At 49.4% G+C, this 17,926-nt stretch overlaps 1 protein-coding gene across 1 annotated transcript; it reads right to left on the bottom strand.

Annotated features, from left to right (window-relative positions):
- Positions 1–454: 454 nt before the first annotated feature.
- LOC136578081 (sulfotransferase 1A1-like) lies at positions 455–3,256 on the bottom strand. The gene is made up of 4 exons (XM_066577988.1): positions 3,160–3,256; positions 2,821–2,915; positions 812–992; positions 455–729 (listed from the first exon to the last, which is right to left on the bottom strand). Exons 1-4 carry the CDS (start codon positions 3,254–3,256, stop codon positions 617–619), a joined length of 486 nt encoding a protein of 161 aa, XP_066434085.1. The 3' UTR covers positions 455–616.
- Positions 3,257–17,926: the final 14,670 nt, after the last annotated feature.

A 17,926-nucleotide genomic window follows, 5' to 3' on the forward strand; every position in this document is an offset into this window, starting at 1 on the left:
CCGCTACGTAGATCCACCCTTAGTGGCCCCACCTAATAATTGGACCCTCTGTGTGGCCCCATCTAGTAACAGAACTCCCTTTATCACCCCAGAACTGGTATCTGATCCATGGTGGAGATTACCTTCATCATTAATACACACAATAGCAGTCTGGCAATGTTACACGCATAGCTTCGTTACTCCTCCTCTCCCCGGTACTCGCTGTACTCCGAGCACTGGAGCCAGGAGGAGGAGTAAAAAAGCTATACGGTGCACATCGCACGCAGCATCAGACAGCTAGTGCGTGTATTAATGATGAAGGTAATCTCCACTACAGACCTAATCAGGTGTGGGGGTCATTAAGGTGCCGAAAGCCCGACAGCACTGTTACCTCCTCGCCCCCAGCCTAGACTTTAAGTAATGACCCGTACACAAATTGGCTGCCATTTACCTGCCAGAAGACGTATTCCTCCACTGCTATAAATCATGAAATGTCTTTATTTTTGGAACGGGGTAAATACAGAAGAAAAGGTGATAAGAAGTCATGGGGCAGTAATAGTATTCTTTAGGATGTCTGTCCATGTGCAATGCGGGCAGAGACTGGGAATGGAAGCGAGACAGTCAGCAGGTCATTGACTCAGACCTCGAAGCGGAAGGTCAGGTCGGTGTCAGACATCTCCCTCTTATAACAGGCATCAAGTAATTCATTGTGAGCCACAGTGAGATGGTTCTTCCAGTCGCCGCAAATTCCTAGAAAGGCAGAAGTGCAGGATTTAGTGACCATAAGTAACACGCTATCAGTAGTTAATAGTAACGCGGAAATAGACGGTACCTTTCCTCATGAAAGGAGAGACCTCGTGGTCCATAACATGGGTCGGGATGGAGCTGTAGTTGGCCATGTGGTTTTCCTTCATGGTCTTGAAGGTTGTACGCTGGTGGATCTTCTCCAGAACATCCTCAGGTAGATACTTCCCCATGTACTTCATCACCTTCCTGATCTCACGTTTTGAGTCCTGTACCAAGCAGATGGAGAAGTTTAGAAAACCGCCTCAACCCCTCATCCAAGGGTACGTCAAGGGTAAGAAAGTTGCACAGAATTTGTAGAGTATCATTAAAGGAGCTGTACAAGAATTTCAAGTTATTCCCTATCCACAGGGCAAAGTGTAACTTGCTGATCGATGGGTCTCATGTCCCCCATCCTCCTCAGTGCGATGTTACTGCACCCCCCAGTAAGGAAGAGACTGAATGAAGCGCTGGTCATATAAGTATACCAGTGATACATTCACTTCTCGCTCGGGTATTTCCATCAGCCCCATTGAAGTGAATGGAGTACTGACCGCACATGAGCAGCCAATGCTGCATTCAGAGTGACGTCACTGCGGGGAGAGAAGCGATCCCCATAAGGACAGGAGAGCAGGACATGGGAGTCCTGTTCTCAAGATTGAGGTGAGACCCCCATTAATCAGTTATTCCCTATCATGTGGTTAGTGGATAACTTGAAATTCTCTTCTGCGCAGCAACGACCCCAGTTGGGACTAGTTGAACAGTGAGCGTCTTCTTCTTGTTGAACTGAGCTAAATGATCTGGCTCAGCAAAAAGCGAAAAAAACTGTCATCATTGCAGGTTATGTGGGCTTAGAGCGGCATCTATGGGTGTGTGGCACCGCTCTATGAAGTCCTACTTCCCCCACCCCCATCGTTTACTTACAGGAGCCGGCTCGTTAGCGGCCGGCCCATCACTACTAACAGGGACTGTGCAATTCTATGAAACCAAAGGTTACTCGGTGACTAAATGTACCTTCATACTGTGCAGCAGGGGTGCTATAACATTGCTGCTTCCTGGGTCACTGTACTGACCGCAGGAGACGGGAGAGAGGAGACATGTTAAACTCTACATAGAGCGCTCAGCATCAAGCAACAGACAGCGCAACGCATGTGGGATTGTTAGGCTGAAGCCTGTATTGGGTGGTGGCTGGGCACTTTAGTAAGCAGAATCAAAGAAGGGGCACTATAAGCAGATGGGGCCACAGAGGGGACACTAGTAGTAACTGGGGCCACAGTGGGGACAACTAGGAATTAGGGCCATAGATGGGGCAATATTACAAATTTGGGCATTAATAAGAAGCTGGGCCTTAGAAGGGACACTACTAGGAAGCAGGGCCACAGAGGGGACATTATGGGGAATTGGTAAAGTCATCTTGGTATTCTGGGTCGGATGGAGAAGAAAAGGGAAAGTGAACAACTCCAGTCAGAGAGGACATAACCTGTTATCATTAGAGGTAACGGTACTGTAATTACTGATATGGTCTGCAGAGAGCCTGTCTAGAGCAGATATCTACCACTATATAGCGGCAATATTGGTCTTTGTATAGTATTTTTCTCAGTAACAGTATGGCGGTATTATTTGGCTCTTATATAGTTTCACTATTAGCAGTACTGATCTTTGCAGTGGTCTTACTTTAGTAACACTATGGTGGTATTAGTTACTATATGGTGATACTATGTGATCATGGTGGGTCCTTTTTTTCTTGTTTAGAGGTTGGTATGTAGATATCTTGGTTCTGTTATCGTATCTATGGAATGAGCTTGGTTCTGGTATTGTCTCTGTAGTAAATATCAGATTATTATAGAACTTTAGACTCCTTGGGGGTCCACAGTTTCCAGACAGGCCAAGACCCTTAGTAACCGTAATCAGCCCCTGGTGTGCACAATATAGCTACTGATTTGGCTAACCCCCGTCTGTCTAATATAAAGTGAACATTATCTTGGTCATTTCCAGGGTGCTCTGCACTCGGATCTAATCCACAATGGATACCTAGGATGAGTAAATATCTATTGCTACCTCTAACAGGTCCTCGTAGAACAGGTAGAGGACGTCCTTCTGCTGTCTGATCTTCCACCAGCACTTCACATGGTCACTCCATGGCCCAAAGGCAACTATGGGAGAAAGGACAAGTATGAGCATGGACAGGACATCTAGAAGGTGCCTGCTGAGGGTCGTAATTCTATAACAGCGGGGGTCTCACAGGCTGCAGACCACCGGTTTAGTAACTGGTATGTGTTTGGTAGAGGAAGCATTTCCTTGCACCAGAGAAGGCTGCAGTCCAGTTCCCCTACTACAGACCCCTATAGGAGTTAACCCTTATGCTACCAGCATAATGAGAGGATACATTACTTGTACCTGTTCCTTTTAGGATCTTCTGGATATTCTTCAAGCGTCCCCGGATCTGGGTGCACATAGGACATGCGATAAGAGTGATAATATGACACAAATACATCCTTATGGTTCCGAGCCACGTAAATTATCTGCAGGGAGAAAAGGCGACAAGAAGTTACTGATTCTGCCATGAAAGGAGGGCGAACTAGAGATAGAGATGTGATCGGCCTGATGAGGGAACACATTGATTTATGAACCAGGCTCTACGCAAGAGAGATGGCCCTGGGTATAGGAGCAGGGGGTGATCAGGGTCTACAGGAGGGGAGAAAGCTATTGAACGTGTATGACCACCTTAACTCCTTGACACTAGATGGCATACATAGACGCCCAGCAGCAGCAGGGTTTGTATGGATGGTGAGCCCATCCTGCTCCATACACAGCGAGGGCCAACTGCCTCTGACACCATCCACAACAACTGCAAGCAGCAGTCACACCACTTTTGACAGCGGAATTCAAATGACCCAATCGGCATTAGGGTGTCCCGAATGGCTCCACAGTGATGAGATTGTGCAACACTCCAGAGGGGTGACCCTGGGCACCTGGCTAACGTGAAGAGCTGGGAAGGTTAAGTGCTGACGTGTCACTCGCCATGCTCTGGTCCCGGAGGGATGACATGCTGCCAAGGCCAGTGTAGATTGCATGCCAGGCTTCAACACTCCTTTGGCTGGGAGTGCCAATAAAGGGGATGATAGTGGTGTGTGTGGGTGTTGTAGTAGATATCACTTGTGATGCAACCTTTCCCACATACCATTATTCTATGCGGCGGAGTAATAAACACAGAGAAAGATATAGATATATAACCTCGAGTCCTTAGGAACAGTTAAGGCCCAGTATAACTTTTACCTGAAAAAAGACTTGAACAGGTATTACAGGTACAAGTCACTTGACGTACTGACAGGCTATAGCTCAGAGGTAGGGAGGATACACAGGATCAATACAGTCCAGAGGAGGAGGAGGAGGGGGGGGGGTAAGGAGTCCCCCCACAGACTCTTTGGCAGGCAGTTACTCCAGAAAAGGCTTAGCCTAGATACACCCCACATACGCATGGGTGTCACAATCAAGCACCTCTGTGCGGTGATCCTAGAGTCGGATGGCCGCATAGAAAAACACCTGTATTGTGAATGGGTACCTGCTTTTTTTTTTTTTAAGAAGTTGGGGTCGGTTCTCTCTCCTCACATCAACACTACATGGTGAACATAATAAACATTTAAATACTAATAAATAAAAAAAGGCAAAATTGCACTTCTATTGGTCATCCCATCTCCAAGTAGAAACTTAATGAAGTGATCAAAAAGTCGTAAAAAAAAATAAAAAATAAAATTATATATGTATAAATTTGGTATCGTCGTAATCCTACTGACCCATGGAATAAAGTTATCATGTAATTTTTGCCGCTGTGTGTACACTGTAAAAACAATTCCCTCCCACCAAAGATATTGAAATAGTGTCTTCTTCCATTTTACACCATATATAAATGTTTACATTAATGTGAATGATACATTAAAAATAGTAGAATTGAAAAATATAACTTGCCCCACAAAAATAAGCCCTCAGACAGCCACATTGTTGGAAAAATAAGAGTTAAGATTTTTTGTAAGTTGGAGAAGCAAAAAACAAAACAAAACAGTGCCTTTAAGGCACAGGTATCAAACACAAGGACCGCTGCCTCATTTTATGTGGCTCGCGGCGTGCCGACAGACGCTCACCACTGTAGTGATTACCAGCTGGGGTGCTGTAGCTCCCCACTGGAAATCACGTTGGCAGCGCTGATTCTGGCGCACACTCTGACGTCAGTGTGCAGGCAGGATCCTCCTCCCCTGAGTCCTCTGCTCCTCAGTTCCGCAGGAGAGGACTCAGGGAGGAAGTGTGCCAGGCTACACGCTGACGTCAGTGTGCATCCAGGCTCAGCGCGAGCAGAGGAGGAGCGGTGCTGACAGCAAGGAGGAAGTATATGGGTTGGGGTTAATATTGTTATGGGGTTAATATTACTGACGGGGATTTATTACTATGGGGGGTTACTATTACTGTGGGGGTACCCTGTTACTACTGGGGCTACTATGAGAGTCACTATGACTACTGCGACCACTATAGGGGGGAGAGGGAGGTGAGTGTGTCACCATTAGGGCTCGTTCACGAGGGCGTAATAGTGTTTCGGTCGTACAAATACACTGCGTATTTCCACAATAGAGAAAAAAAAAACACGCAGATGGGCCCACTGAAATGGTGCGCAAATAAGCAGTGAATACACAGGTTTCCTGCGCATTCACCATGTATTTGCGCGGCCCATTCACTTTAATGGCCTATTGCGGTACGTAGTATGTAACATAATAGGTCATGCTTTGTGAAAATCTATATTCATGTGAATGACTCATTGAAATCAATGGCTTCTATTCACTGCATATTTTGTACGCAAATACGCTGGTGTGAACAGGACCTCACTATACTGTCTTACAATCGGCCCTTTGAAGGTCACTATAAGCCTGATGTGGCCCTCGGTGAAAAGGAGTTTGACACCCCTGCTTTAAAGGGAAAAAGAGACTGTGCAACTCTTTATATAGGCTGTTTGCAGGCAAGTAGGCAGATTAGGTTCTACAGCAAGTCCAATAGACCTGGATACATTGTAGTAGGGGGACCAAACTCTACAAGACAGATTTTGCTCAAGCAAGAAATGGACCAGACTCTTCCAATAGGCACTGCAAAAAAACAGACCAGGTTCTAAGGGAAGACAGATAGCAAAAGAATCAGGCTGTAAAGAAGGAAAGACCGACCTGTTATATGGACCAGCCTGTTATCTAGAGAGAGGTAGACCTCATCATACAAGCCTTCTATACTGATAAATCAAGAACTACAGCAAGAGTTATAGGCCAGCCATTATAGCATGGGAGGGAAAATGTAAAAGGCCTGGCTATAAGGGGAGGAAAAACGGGGATTCACACCAAAGTGAAGGAAATCAAGACTCCATATCAAACCAGACTCCAGTGAGATCAGCTGTGGTCTACAAAGAACTCACTACCTTGGACTTCTTCTACCAGAAGCTGCTTGGCAGGAGGTGCACGGGTAAATGAGTTTTAATCACGCGGGGAGAGTCCATAGCATCAAGGATCTCCGTTCCTGAGGAAGAGGTGACAAGTTGGACTTATGTATGAAGGAATGTGATGACAACATAAGACATGGACTCCTACAAGGCCGATGGTTCATTAAGGTTTTGGTGTTACCTGCTCATTTATTGGGAAATTCAAACCCCAAAAAACACTGTAAAATAACTTTATTGGCACCACTTACCTGACGACATGTCAGGCACCGCATACTCCAGAAAGGGCACCCGCTCAAATATGGCTCCACGTTGGCTTTTTGCAACATCTCCATTTTGGAGCATTAAGTCCACAACCTTGCTCACCCAAGTGGTACCTGTAAAGAGTCAACATCTATTGAGCATGGTCATGTGAAGGTCCCCGTTGTCAATGGTAATTAGAGGAGTTGTGGGAATTGACACTGTGCACGGTGCCAATAGTCATGGGTTACTGCTCTACGACTTCAGTTATTGAAAACAGTCTGTAACTTTTGTTGTTAAGTGCAGTTATGCTAGAGAGATAATTCCACACCAAGCCAGGTACGTCTCCTGCCATCAAGCACACCATGGACACAGCTCAGCCGTACTGGAGGAAACGGCTGGCATGTCACTCACCGCCAAGGGTGCTCAGCAGCTGACCAGGAGGAACCCGCCCTGCCGGCAGCCTCCCGAGTAGCTCCTGCAGCCATCCAGAAGGCACCTGCCCTGCCGGGGGCTTAAGTAGCCCCTGCACCCATCCTAGGGAAACCCGCCCTGCCGACAGCCTCCTAAATAGCCCCTGCACCCGACCCAGACCAGGAAGCTTCTCTATTCTGCCTGCCCCAGTCTTCCACACCAGTGTGGAAATCACCATGTGTCAAGCAGCTTAGGCTGCCTGTCCACGGGCATTGCGGTCGCCGCAGGAAACGGTAGACGGATCTCCCCTGTCAACCTATCTGACAGCTAGGCTGACCATGGAGAATCACAACTATTCGCGAAAGCTTCAGACAGCGTGATTTGCCAGCGATTTACCGCCAGCATCACGCCCGTGGACACCAGATGCATTTATGCAAACAAACCCATTCAAGTCAATGGCGGCACCAGGTTACGACCGTTGTCACACACGAACATGCCCGGTTGGAGGCTCAGCGGCGCAAGCCAGCGGTCGGTCTGCTCTGTCAGACCCTGCAGCAGTTCGTGGGCCATGTGCCTCTTCTCTCCTAAGCTGAGTAGTTTCAGCACGGCCTGCTGACGCTTGCCCACCGCTGTGCTGCCACGCCGCGCGACACCGACTCCTGGCGACGTGCTGCTGCTGACACATCTTGATTGCGAGACAGAGGTTGCGTAGGAGGAGGAGGAGGGTGGTTTAGTGGAGGAAGCATACACCGCCGCAGATACCACCACCGAGCTGGGGCCCGCAATTCTGGGGGTGGGTAGGACGTGAGCGGTCCCAGGCTCTGACTCTTTCCCAGCCTCCACTAAATTCACCCAATGTGCCGTCAGGGAGATATAGTGGCCCTGCCCGCCTGTGCTTGTCCACGTGTCCGTTGTTAAGTGGACCTTGGCAGTAACCGCGTTGGTGAGGGCGCGTACAATGTTGCGGGAGACGTGGTCGTGCAGGGCTGGGACGGCACATCGGGAAAAGTAGTGGCGACTGGGAACTGAGTAGCGCGGGGCCGCCGCCGCCATCATACCTTTGAAAGCCTCCGTTTCCACAGGCCTATACGGCAGCATCTCCAGGCTGATAAATTTGGCTATGTGCACGTTTAACGCTTGAGCGTGCGGGTGCGTGGCGGCGTACTTGCGCTCCAACACTTGCGCTAGCGACGGCTGGACGGTGCGCTGAGAGACATTGGTGGATGGGGCCGAGGACAGCGGAGGTGAGGGTGTGGGTGCAGGCCAGGAGACGGTAGTGCCTGTGTCCTGAGAGGGGGGTTGGATCTCAGTGGCAGGTTGGGGCACAGGGGGAGAGGCAGCGGTGCAAACCGGAGGCGGTGAACAGCCTTCGTCCCACCTTGTGGGGTGCTTGGCCATCATATGTCTGCGCATGCTGGTGGTGGTGGCTCCCTGGCTGATCTTGGCGCGACAAAGGTTGCACACCACTGTTCGTCGGTCGTCTGCACTCTCAGTGAAAAACTGCCAGACCTTTGAGCACCTCGACCTCTGCAGGGTGGCATGGCGCGAGGGGGCGCTTTGGGAAACAGTTGGTGGATTATTCGTTCTAGCCCTGCCTCTACCCCTGGCCACCGCACTGCCTCTTGCAACCTGCCCTGCTGCTGCCCTTGCCTCCCCCTCTGAAGACCTGTCCTCAGTAGGCGTAGCAAACCAGGTGGGGTCAGTCACCTCATCGTCCTGCTGCTCTTCCTCCGAATCTCTGTGCGCTTCTCCCTCGGACTTACTCCAATTACTACTACCTGAGTGATAGACAACTGTGTCTCATCGTCATCGTCCTCCTCACCCACTGAAAGCTCTTGAGACAGTTGCCGGAAGTCCCCAGCCTCATCCCCCGGACCCCGGGAACTTTCCAAAGGTTGGGCATCGGTCACGACAAACTCCTCCAGTGGGAGAGGATTCGGAACCATTGCCGCCCATTCTGGGCAGGGGCCCGAGAACAGTTCCTGGGAGTCTGCCTGCTCCTCGGAATGTGTCATTGTAATAGAGTGAGGAGGCTGGGAGGAAGGAGGAGCAGCAGCCAGAGGATTCAGAGTTGCAGCAGTGGACGGCGCAGAATTCTGGGTGGTCGATAGATTGCTGGATGCACTTTCTGCCATCCACGACAGGACCTGCTCACACTGCTCATTTTCTAATAAAGGTCTACCGCGTGGACCCATTAATTGTGAGATGAATGTGGGGACGCCAGAAACGTGCCTCTCTCCTAATCCCGCAGCAGTCGGCTGCGATACACCTGGATCAGGAGCTCGGCCTGTGCCCACACCCTGACTTGGGCCTCCGCGTCCTCGCCCGCGTCCACATCCTCTAGGCCTGCCCCTACCCCTCAGCATGGTGTATTACCAGTAGTGCAGAAACAGAATGCTGTAATTAAATGTGCCGCTTATTGGCCTGTGGTTGGAGGCTGACTTCGTTTACGGAACGCACAGCAGAGCCAGGAAAGAATTTTGCGCAAGCCTGCTGTAACACTTAGCTGGCTGCTTATTAATTAGGACTACTACCCCCAGCAGAGACGCGGTACACTGAGGACGGTCACAGGCAGCCCAAATAGATTTTTTTTCCCCAAATTCTTTGGAACAAGTCCACTGCCTATATAGACAGTATATCTCTTTCACCTTTTTCACTGTCCCTGCCTCAGCACTACTGGCCCTATACTATGTAAAATTACTGCAGACTGTTTCCCTCTGGAGAGGATGACAGCGGTGATGTGTAACGCACAGCAGAGCCAGGAAAGAATTTTGCGCAAGACTGCTCTAACACTTAGCTGGCTGCGTATTAATTAGGACTACTACCCCCAGCAGAGACGCAGTACACTCAGGACGGTCACAGCAGCCCAAATAGAATGTTTTTTCACAAATGTTTTTGGAAAAGCCCACTGCCTATATACACAGTATATCACTTTCACTGTCCCTGCCTCACCACTACTGGCCCTGGACTATGTAAAATTACTGCAGACTTAGGACGCAATGCTCTGCATGGCCGATATACAAAAAAAAAAAAAAGTGCAACACTGCAAAAAGCAGCCTCAACAGTACTGCACACAGTCAGATGTGGCCCTAAGAAGGACCGTTGGGGTTCTTGAAGCCTAAAATCACTCCTAACACTCTCCCTATAGCAGCTCCACCATCAGCAGCACTTTCCCTGAGCTATGTCAGAATGCATCTGTGGCGAGCCGCGGGAGGGGCCGATTTATATACTCGGGTGACACCTGATCTCGCCAGCCACTCACTGCAGGGGGGTGGTATAGGGCTTAAACGTCCCAGGGGGAAGTTGTAATGCCTTCCCTGTCTTTCTATTGGCCAGAAAAGCGCGCTAACGTCTCAGAGATGAAAGTGAAAGTAACTCGAACATCGAGTGGTGCTCGCCTCTAGTAACGAGCATCTCGAACACGCTAATACTCGAACGAGTATCAAGCTCGGACGAGTACGTTCGCTCATCTCTAGTACCGATCCATCTGGTGAGAATTTGATGGATGCAGATAAGGCTTGTAAGATATCAGTACAAATAACAAAAGACATGAATTACAACAAGCCCCTGCAGAACATTCTCTCAGAGACAGTACAGTACTAACAGCATTCAGCAGTGATACAGACATCCAACCAATCACAGAACTGACATTTACCCAAAAAGCAAAAACATACCTCAAAATCCCTACATGCTTTCCACTTTCAAGACAATTAATTTATGTAATTCATTACAAGTTTCTTATTTCATCAACATCTTTCTTTCTATGACCTTGAATTTTATCTCTCTATGAAATAGAACAACAACCAAGACTCTAGAAAGTGGCCAGAACATTCAGACTCCAAACAACACCAATCATTAGCAACAACAAGAGGTATATTTCTCTGCACAGACTATCAAACACGGACGGCAGGGGAATAGTTAAACACATAGAAAAGACAACATGCTAAGCGCTTTTGACATGGCAGCATTTTTAACCCTTGTATTCTTAAAAGCCCCCACAGCCGTGAGGAGGGTATAACTTTCTTACACTTTCTTACACTTGTATGACGGAGACTAAGACGTACAACAAAGATTAGATTACATAACATCAAGACATACAAGACAAACAATGATGGTTATTTGTCACATAATTGTCAACAGATTCTGCATGAACTTGCTTTATGTCCCAAAGGAACACAGACTATAAAGCAGGGTTCCCCAACTCCAGTCCTCAGGGACCACCAACAGGTCATGTTTTCAGGATTTCCTCAGTGTTGCACAGGTGATGTAATTATTGTCGGTGCCTCAGACATTGCCACAGGTGTTATTACCATAGGATATCCTGAAAACATGACCTGTTGGTGGTCCCTGAGGACTGGAGTTGGGGACCCATGCTATAAAGGATTCCCTTTCTCTGATAACTGCCGTATCTACACTTGCCTCAATCCATCTGTCTAGCTTACTTTTATCCAACCTTTGACTATCTCTGAATCTTTCCCAAACTCGTTGGTCTAAGGTTCCCAAAATTCTAAACACCTGCTTTTCTCAACAACTTACTACATTCTCTAGCTGTTTTCTATATTGTCTGTTCTTTTTAAGTCCTATCTGTTGATATATTTTATAGGCTTGCCTACAAATGTCCTTCCCTTTCCCCAATCTTATTATTTCAATGGGTGTCAAGAAAGTCTGAGACTGGTCGGACCCCATTCTAACTATGGACTTAGCTCTCGATTTACCACTATTGTCCCTACTGCCGAGTCCGCAACTGGCAGGATACTTATGGACTTTTCAGTCCCTTCTGCCACGTCCGCAACGGGCAGGATATTTATTTAGGGCCCTCCTGCCAAGTATTGGCAGGATACTTCTCTTCTGCGAGTCCGCAACTGGCAGAAATACTTATGGACTTTTCAGTCCCTTCTGCTACGTCCGCAACAGGCAGGATATTCATTCGCAATATCTTTACTTCTTACGGGGATAGAGGAAGGACCACAGCTTGCCTTGCTGGGCGGCTTTTAGTAATCTTATTACAAATTACAGCTAACATTATGAGTGCGGCAAAAAGCAATAATTTCTACAGCAGACAGCATGGCAATATACACACGAGGGTTCTTCCGTCTAGCACGGTTACTAAGAACACCGTAAATAACAGGCAGTAGCGTCCTATAAAGATGCAGCGACTCACCTCCTGTCAACACGTTACCGAAGTCAGGGGAGCCCAGAGCTGAAGTGGTAAGTCAAGGGCTTACCTTACACCGGTGTTTTGTAGATCTGGGGTCCCGTGGCCTCTGGTCCGGCTGGTCGGCAGGTAGGGTCGTCAGGTATCGGCTGCAGGTAAGAAGTTAACTTTTGCCGCACGTTCTGGCGCCAAGTAATGTTAGGGGGGTCACAAGAGGACCCGTCAGCTGATGCTGTCTGCTTCCCAATCTGTTTGAATCTTGCGAGTATACTCTGAGGAGTTCAATGGATACCACACCGTATGTTTTAACCAAAGAAATGCCTGTTTAATGTACAATGTATTCAATCTTCATACATTTCTATGAAGCAAGTGGCTTTATGCCAGATACAATTACAATTAATAAGCACATGTATTGATTTAAAACATCTCAGCCTCTTATCAGTATGTCTTCCTCTGTGTAGGTGTAATCGGGAGGTACATTCCTGTAAGCTTGTTAGTTTCAACTAGAATTGTTTAAAGATAAGAACAGGACAGAAACCTAGTGGTAATCCAATTAATATTTCCAGGTGGATCATTCTAACTGCAATCTAACATTTTTCTCAAGTGAAAGTTGAAATTAATACAAAATATATGTGTATTATAGCAGACAAGCAAAGAGACAAAATGGAGTCTTTGTAGTCCATTTTAAAAGCGTCAAACGTTACACGTATTTGTGGTTAAGCTTAAGAAGATGAAATACACTTATCTTTCTCTTTAGAAAAGCATAAACACGAATTAACCCCTCACAATATGACTGCCCCACTGACCTCCTGCTGCAATACTGACCAAAATGCCTGCCCCACTGACCTCCTGCCACCATACACACCATATGACTGCTCCACACACCTCCTGCTGCAATAATGACCATATGACTGCCCCACTGACCTCCTTCCACCATACAGACCAAATGACTGCCCCACTGACCTCCTGCTACCATAAAGACCATATGACTGTCCCACTGATCTCCTGCTACCATAAAGGCCATATGACTGCCCCACTGACCTCCTGCCACCATACTGACCATATGACTGCCCCACTGACCTCCTGCCACCATACAGACCATATGACTGCCCTACTGACCTCCTGCCACTATACAGACCATATGACTGCCCTTCTGACCTCCTGCCACCATACACACCATATGACTGCCCTTCTGACCTCCTGCCACCATACACACCATATGACTGCCCCACTGACCTCCTGCTGCAATACTGACCATAAGACTGCCCCAATGACCTCCTGCCACCATACAGACCATATCACTGCCCCATTGATCTCCTGCCACCAAACAGACCATATGACTGCCCCACTAACCTCCTGCCACCATACAGACCATACGCCTGCCCCACTGACCTCCCGCCACCATACAGACCATATGACTGCCCCACTGAAGTCCTGCTGCAATACTGACCTCCTGCTGCAATACTGAACATATGCCTGCCCCACTGACCTCCTGCCACCATACACACCATATGACTGCTCCACACACCTCCTACTGCAATAATGACCATATGACTGCCCCACTGACCTCCTTCCACCATACAGACCAAATGACTGCCCCACTGACCTCCTGCTACCATAAAGACCATATGACTGTCCCACTGATCTCCTGCTACCATAAAGACCATATGACTGCCCCATTGACCTCCTGCCACCATACTGACCATATGACTGCCCCACTGACCTCCTGCCACCATACAGACCATATGACTGCCCTACTGACCTCCTGCCACCATACACACCATATGACTGCCCTTCTGACCTCCTGCCACCATACACACCATATGACTGCCCCACTGACCTCCTGCTGCAATACTGACCATAAGACTGCCCCAATGACCTCCTGCCACCATACAGACCATATCACTGCCCCATTGATCTCCTGCCACCAAACAGACCATATGACTGCCCCACTAACCTCCTGCCACCATACAGACCATACGCCTGCCCCACTGACCTCCCGCCACCATACAGACCATATGACTGCCCCACTGAAGTCCTGCTGCAATACTGACCTCCTGCTGCAATACTGAACATATGCCTGCCCCACTGACCTCCTGCCACCATACACACCATATGACTGCTCCACACACCTCCTACTGCAATAATGACCATATGACTGCCCCACTGACCTCCTTCCACCATACAGACCAAATGACTGCCCCACTGACCTCCTGCTACCATAAAGACCATATGACTGTCCCACTGATCTCCTGCTACCATAAAGGCCATATGACTGCCCCACTGACCTCCTGCCACCATACTGACCATATGACTGCCCCACTGACCTCCTGCCACCATACAGACCATATGACTGCCCTACTGACCTCCTGCCACTATACAGACCATATGACTGCCCTTCTGACCTCCTGCCACCATACACACCATATGACTGCCCTTCTGACCTCCTGCCACCATACACACCATATGACTGCCCCACTGACCTCCTGCTGCAATACTGACCATAAGACTGCCCCAATGACCTCCTGCCACCATACAGACCATATCACTGCCCCATTGATCTCCTGCCACCAAACAGACCATATGACTGCCCCACTAACCTCCTGCCACCATACAGACCATACGCCTGCCCCACTGACCTCCCGCCACCATACAGACCATATGACTGCCCCACTGAAGTCCTGCTGCAATACTGACCTCCTGCTGCAATACTGAACATATGCCTGCCCCACTGACCTCCTGCCACCATACACACCATATGACTGCTCCACACACCTCCTACTGCAATAATGACCATATGACTGCCCCACTGACCTCCTTCCACCATACAGACCAAATGACTGCCCCACTGACCTCCTGCTACCATAAAGACCATATGACTGTCCCACTGATCTCCTGCTACCATAAAGACCATATGACTGCCCCATTGACCTCCTGCCACCATACTGACCATATGACTGCCCCACTGACCTCCTGCCACCATACAGACCATATGACTGCCCTACTGACCTCCTGCCACCATACACACCATATGACTGCCCTTCTGACCTCCTGCCACCATACACACCATATGACTGCCCCACTGACCTCCTGCTGCAATACTGACCATAAGACTGCCCCAATGACCTCCTGCCACCATACAGACCATATCACTGCCCCATTGATCTCCTGCCACCATACAGACCATATGACTGCCCCACTAACCTCCTGCCACCATACAGACCATACACCTGCCCCACTGACCTCCCGCCACCATACAGACCATATGACTGACCTCCTGCTGCAATACTGACCATATGACTGCCCCGCTGACCTCCTGCTGCAATACTGAACATATGCCTGCCCCACTGACCTCCTGCCACCATACACACCATATGACTGCTCCACACACCTCGTGCTGCAATAATGACCATATGACTACCCCACTGACCTCCTTCCACCATACAGACCAAATGACTGCCCCACTGACCTCCTGCTACCATAAAGACCATATGACTGTCCCACTGATCTCCTGCTACCATAAAGACCATATGACTGCCCCACTGACCTCCTGCCACCATACTGACCATATGACTGCCCCACTGACCTCCTGCCACCATACAGACCATATGACTGCCCTTCTGACCTCCTGCCACCATACAGACCATATGACTGCCCTTCTGACCTCCTGCCACCATACACACCATATGACTGCCCTTCTGACCTCCTGCCACCATACACACCATATGACTGCCCCACTGACCTCCTGCTGCAATACTGACCATAAGACTGCCCCAATGACCTCCTGCCAACATACAGACCATATCACTGCCCCATTGATCTTCTGCCACCATACAGACCATATGACTGCCCCACTGACCTCCTGCCACCATACAGACCATATGCCTGCCCCACTGACCTCCTGCTGCAATACTGACCATATGACTGCCCCACTGACCTCCTGCTGCAATACTGACCATATGACTGCCCCACTGACCTCCTGCTGCAATACTGACCATATGACTGCCCCACTGACCTCCTGCCACCATACACACCATATCACTGCCCCACTGACCTCCTGCCACCATACACACCATATGACTGCCCCACTGACGACCTGCTGCAATACTGACTATATGACTGCCCCACTGACCTCCTGCCACCATACACACCATATGACTGCCCCACTGACCTCCTGCTGCAATACTGACCATATGACTGCCCAACTGACCTCCTGCTATCATACAGACCATATCACTGCCCCACTGACCCCCTGCCACCATAGAGACCATATGACTGCCCCACTGACGTCCTGCCACCATACAGACCATATGACTGCCCCACTGACCTCCTGCCACTATACACACCATATGACTGCCCCACTGACCTCCTGCCACCATACAGACCATATGACGGCCACACTGACCTCCTGCCACTATACAGACCATATGACTGCCCCACTAACCTCCTGCCACCATACAGACCATACACCTGCCCCACTGACCTCCCGCCACCATACAGACCATATGACTGACCTCCTGCTGCAATACTGACCATATGACTGCCCCGCTGACCTCCTGCTGCAATACTGAACATATGCCTGCCCCACTGACCTCCTGCCACCATACACACCATATGACTGCTCCACACACCTCGTGCTGCAATAATGACCATATGACTACCCCACTGACCTCCTTCCACCATACAGACCAAATGACTGCCCCACTGACCTCCTGCTACCATAAAGACCATATGACTGTCCCACTGATCTCCTGCTACCATAAAGACCATATGACTGCCCCACTGACCTCCTGCCACCATACTGACCATATGACTGCCCCACTGACCTCCTGCCACCATACAGACCATATGACTGCCCTTCTGACCTCCTGCCACCATACAGACCATATGACTGCCCTTCTGACCTCCTGCCACCATACACACCATATGACTGCCCTTCTGACCTCCTGCCACCATACACACCATATGACTGCCCCACTGACCTCCTGCTGCAATACTGACCATAAGACTGCCCCAATGACCTCCTGCCAACATACAGACCATATCACTGCCCCATTGATCTTCTGCCACCATACAGACCATATGACTGCCCCACTGACCTCCTGCCACCATACAGACCATATGCCTGCCCCACTGACCTCCTGCTGCAATACTGACCATATGACTGCCCCACTGACCTCCTGCTGCAATACTGACCATATGACTGCCCCACTGACCTCCTGCTGCAATACTGACCATATGACTGCCCCACTGACCTCCTGCCACCATACACACCATATCACTGCCCCACTGACCTCCTGCCACCATACACACCATATGACTGCCCCACTGACGACCTGCTGCAATACTGACTATATGACTGCCCCACTGACCTCCTGCCACCATACACACCATATGACTGCCCCACTGACCTCCTGCTGCAATACTGACCATATGACTGCCCAACTGACCTCCTGCTATCATACAGACCATATCACTGCCCCACTGACCCCCTGCCACCATAGAGACCATATGACTGCCCCACTGACGTCCTGCCACCATACAGACCATATGACTGCCCCACTGACCTCCTGCCACTATACACACCATATGACTGCCCCACTGACCTCCTGCCACCATACAGACCATATGACGGCCACACTGACCTCCTGCCACTATACAGACCATATGACTGCCCCACTGACCTCCTGCCAACATACACACCATATGACTGCCTCGTTTGCCTCCTGCTGCAATACTGACCATATGACTGCCCCACTGACATCCTGCCACCATACACACCATATGAGTGCCCCACAGACCTCCTGCCACCTCCTGCAAAAATGACTTACATGATGGTAAGGACAAAACAGTTATAAACTACAAGAATGTGAACTACTGTTGACAGGACA

This window comes from Eleutherodactylus coqui, chromosome 8 (genome assembly GCF_035609145.1).
Source record: "Eleutherodactylus coqui strain aEleCoq1 chromosome 8, aEleCoq1.hap1, whole genome shotgun sequence".
NCBI lineage: Eukaryota > Metazoa > Chordata > Amphibia > Anura > Eleutherodactylidae > Eleutherodactylus > Eleutherodactylus coqui.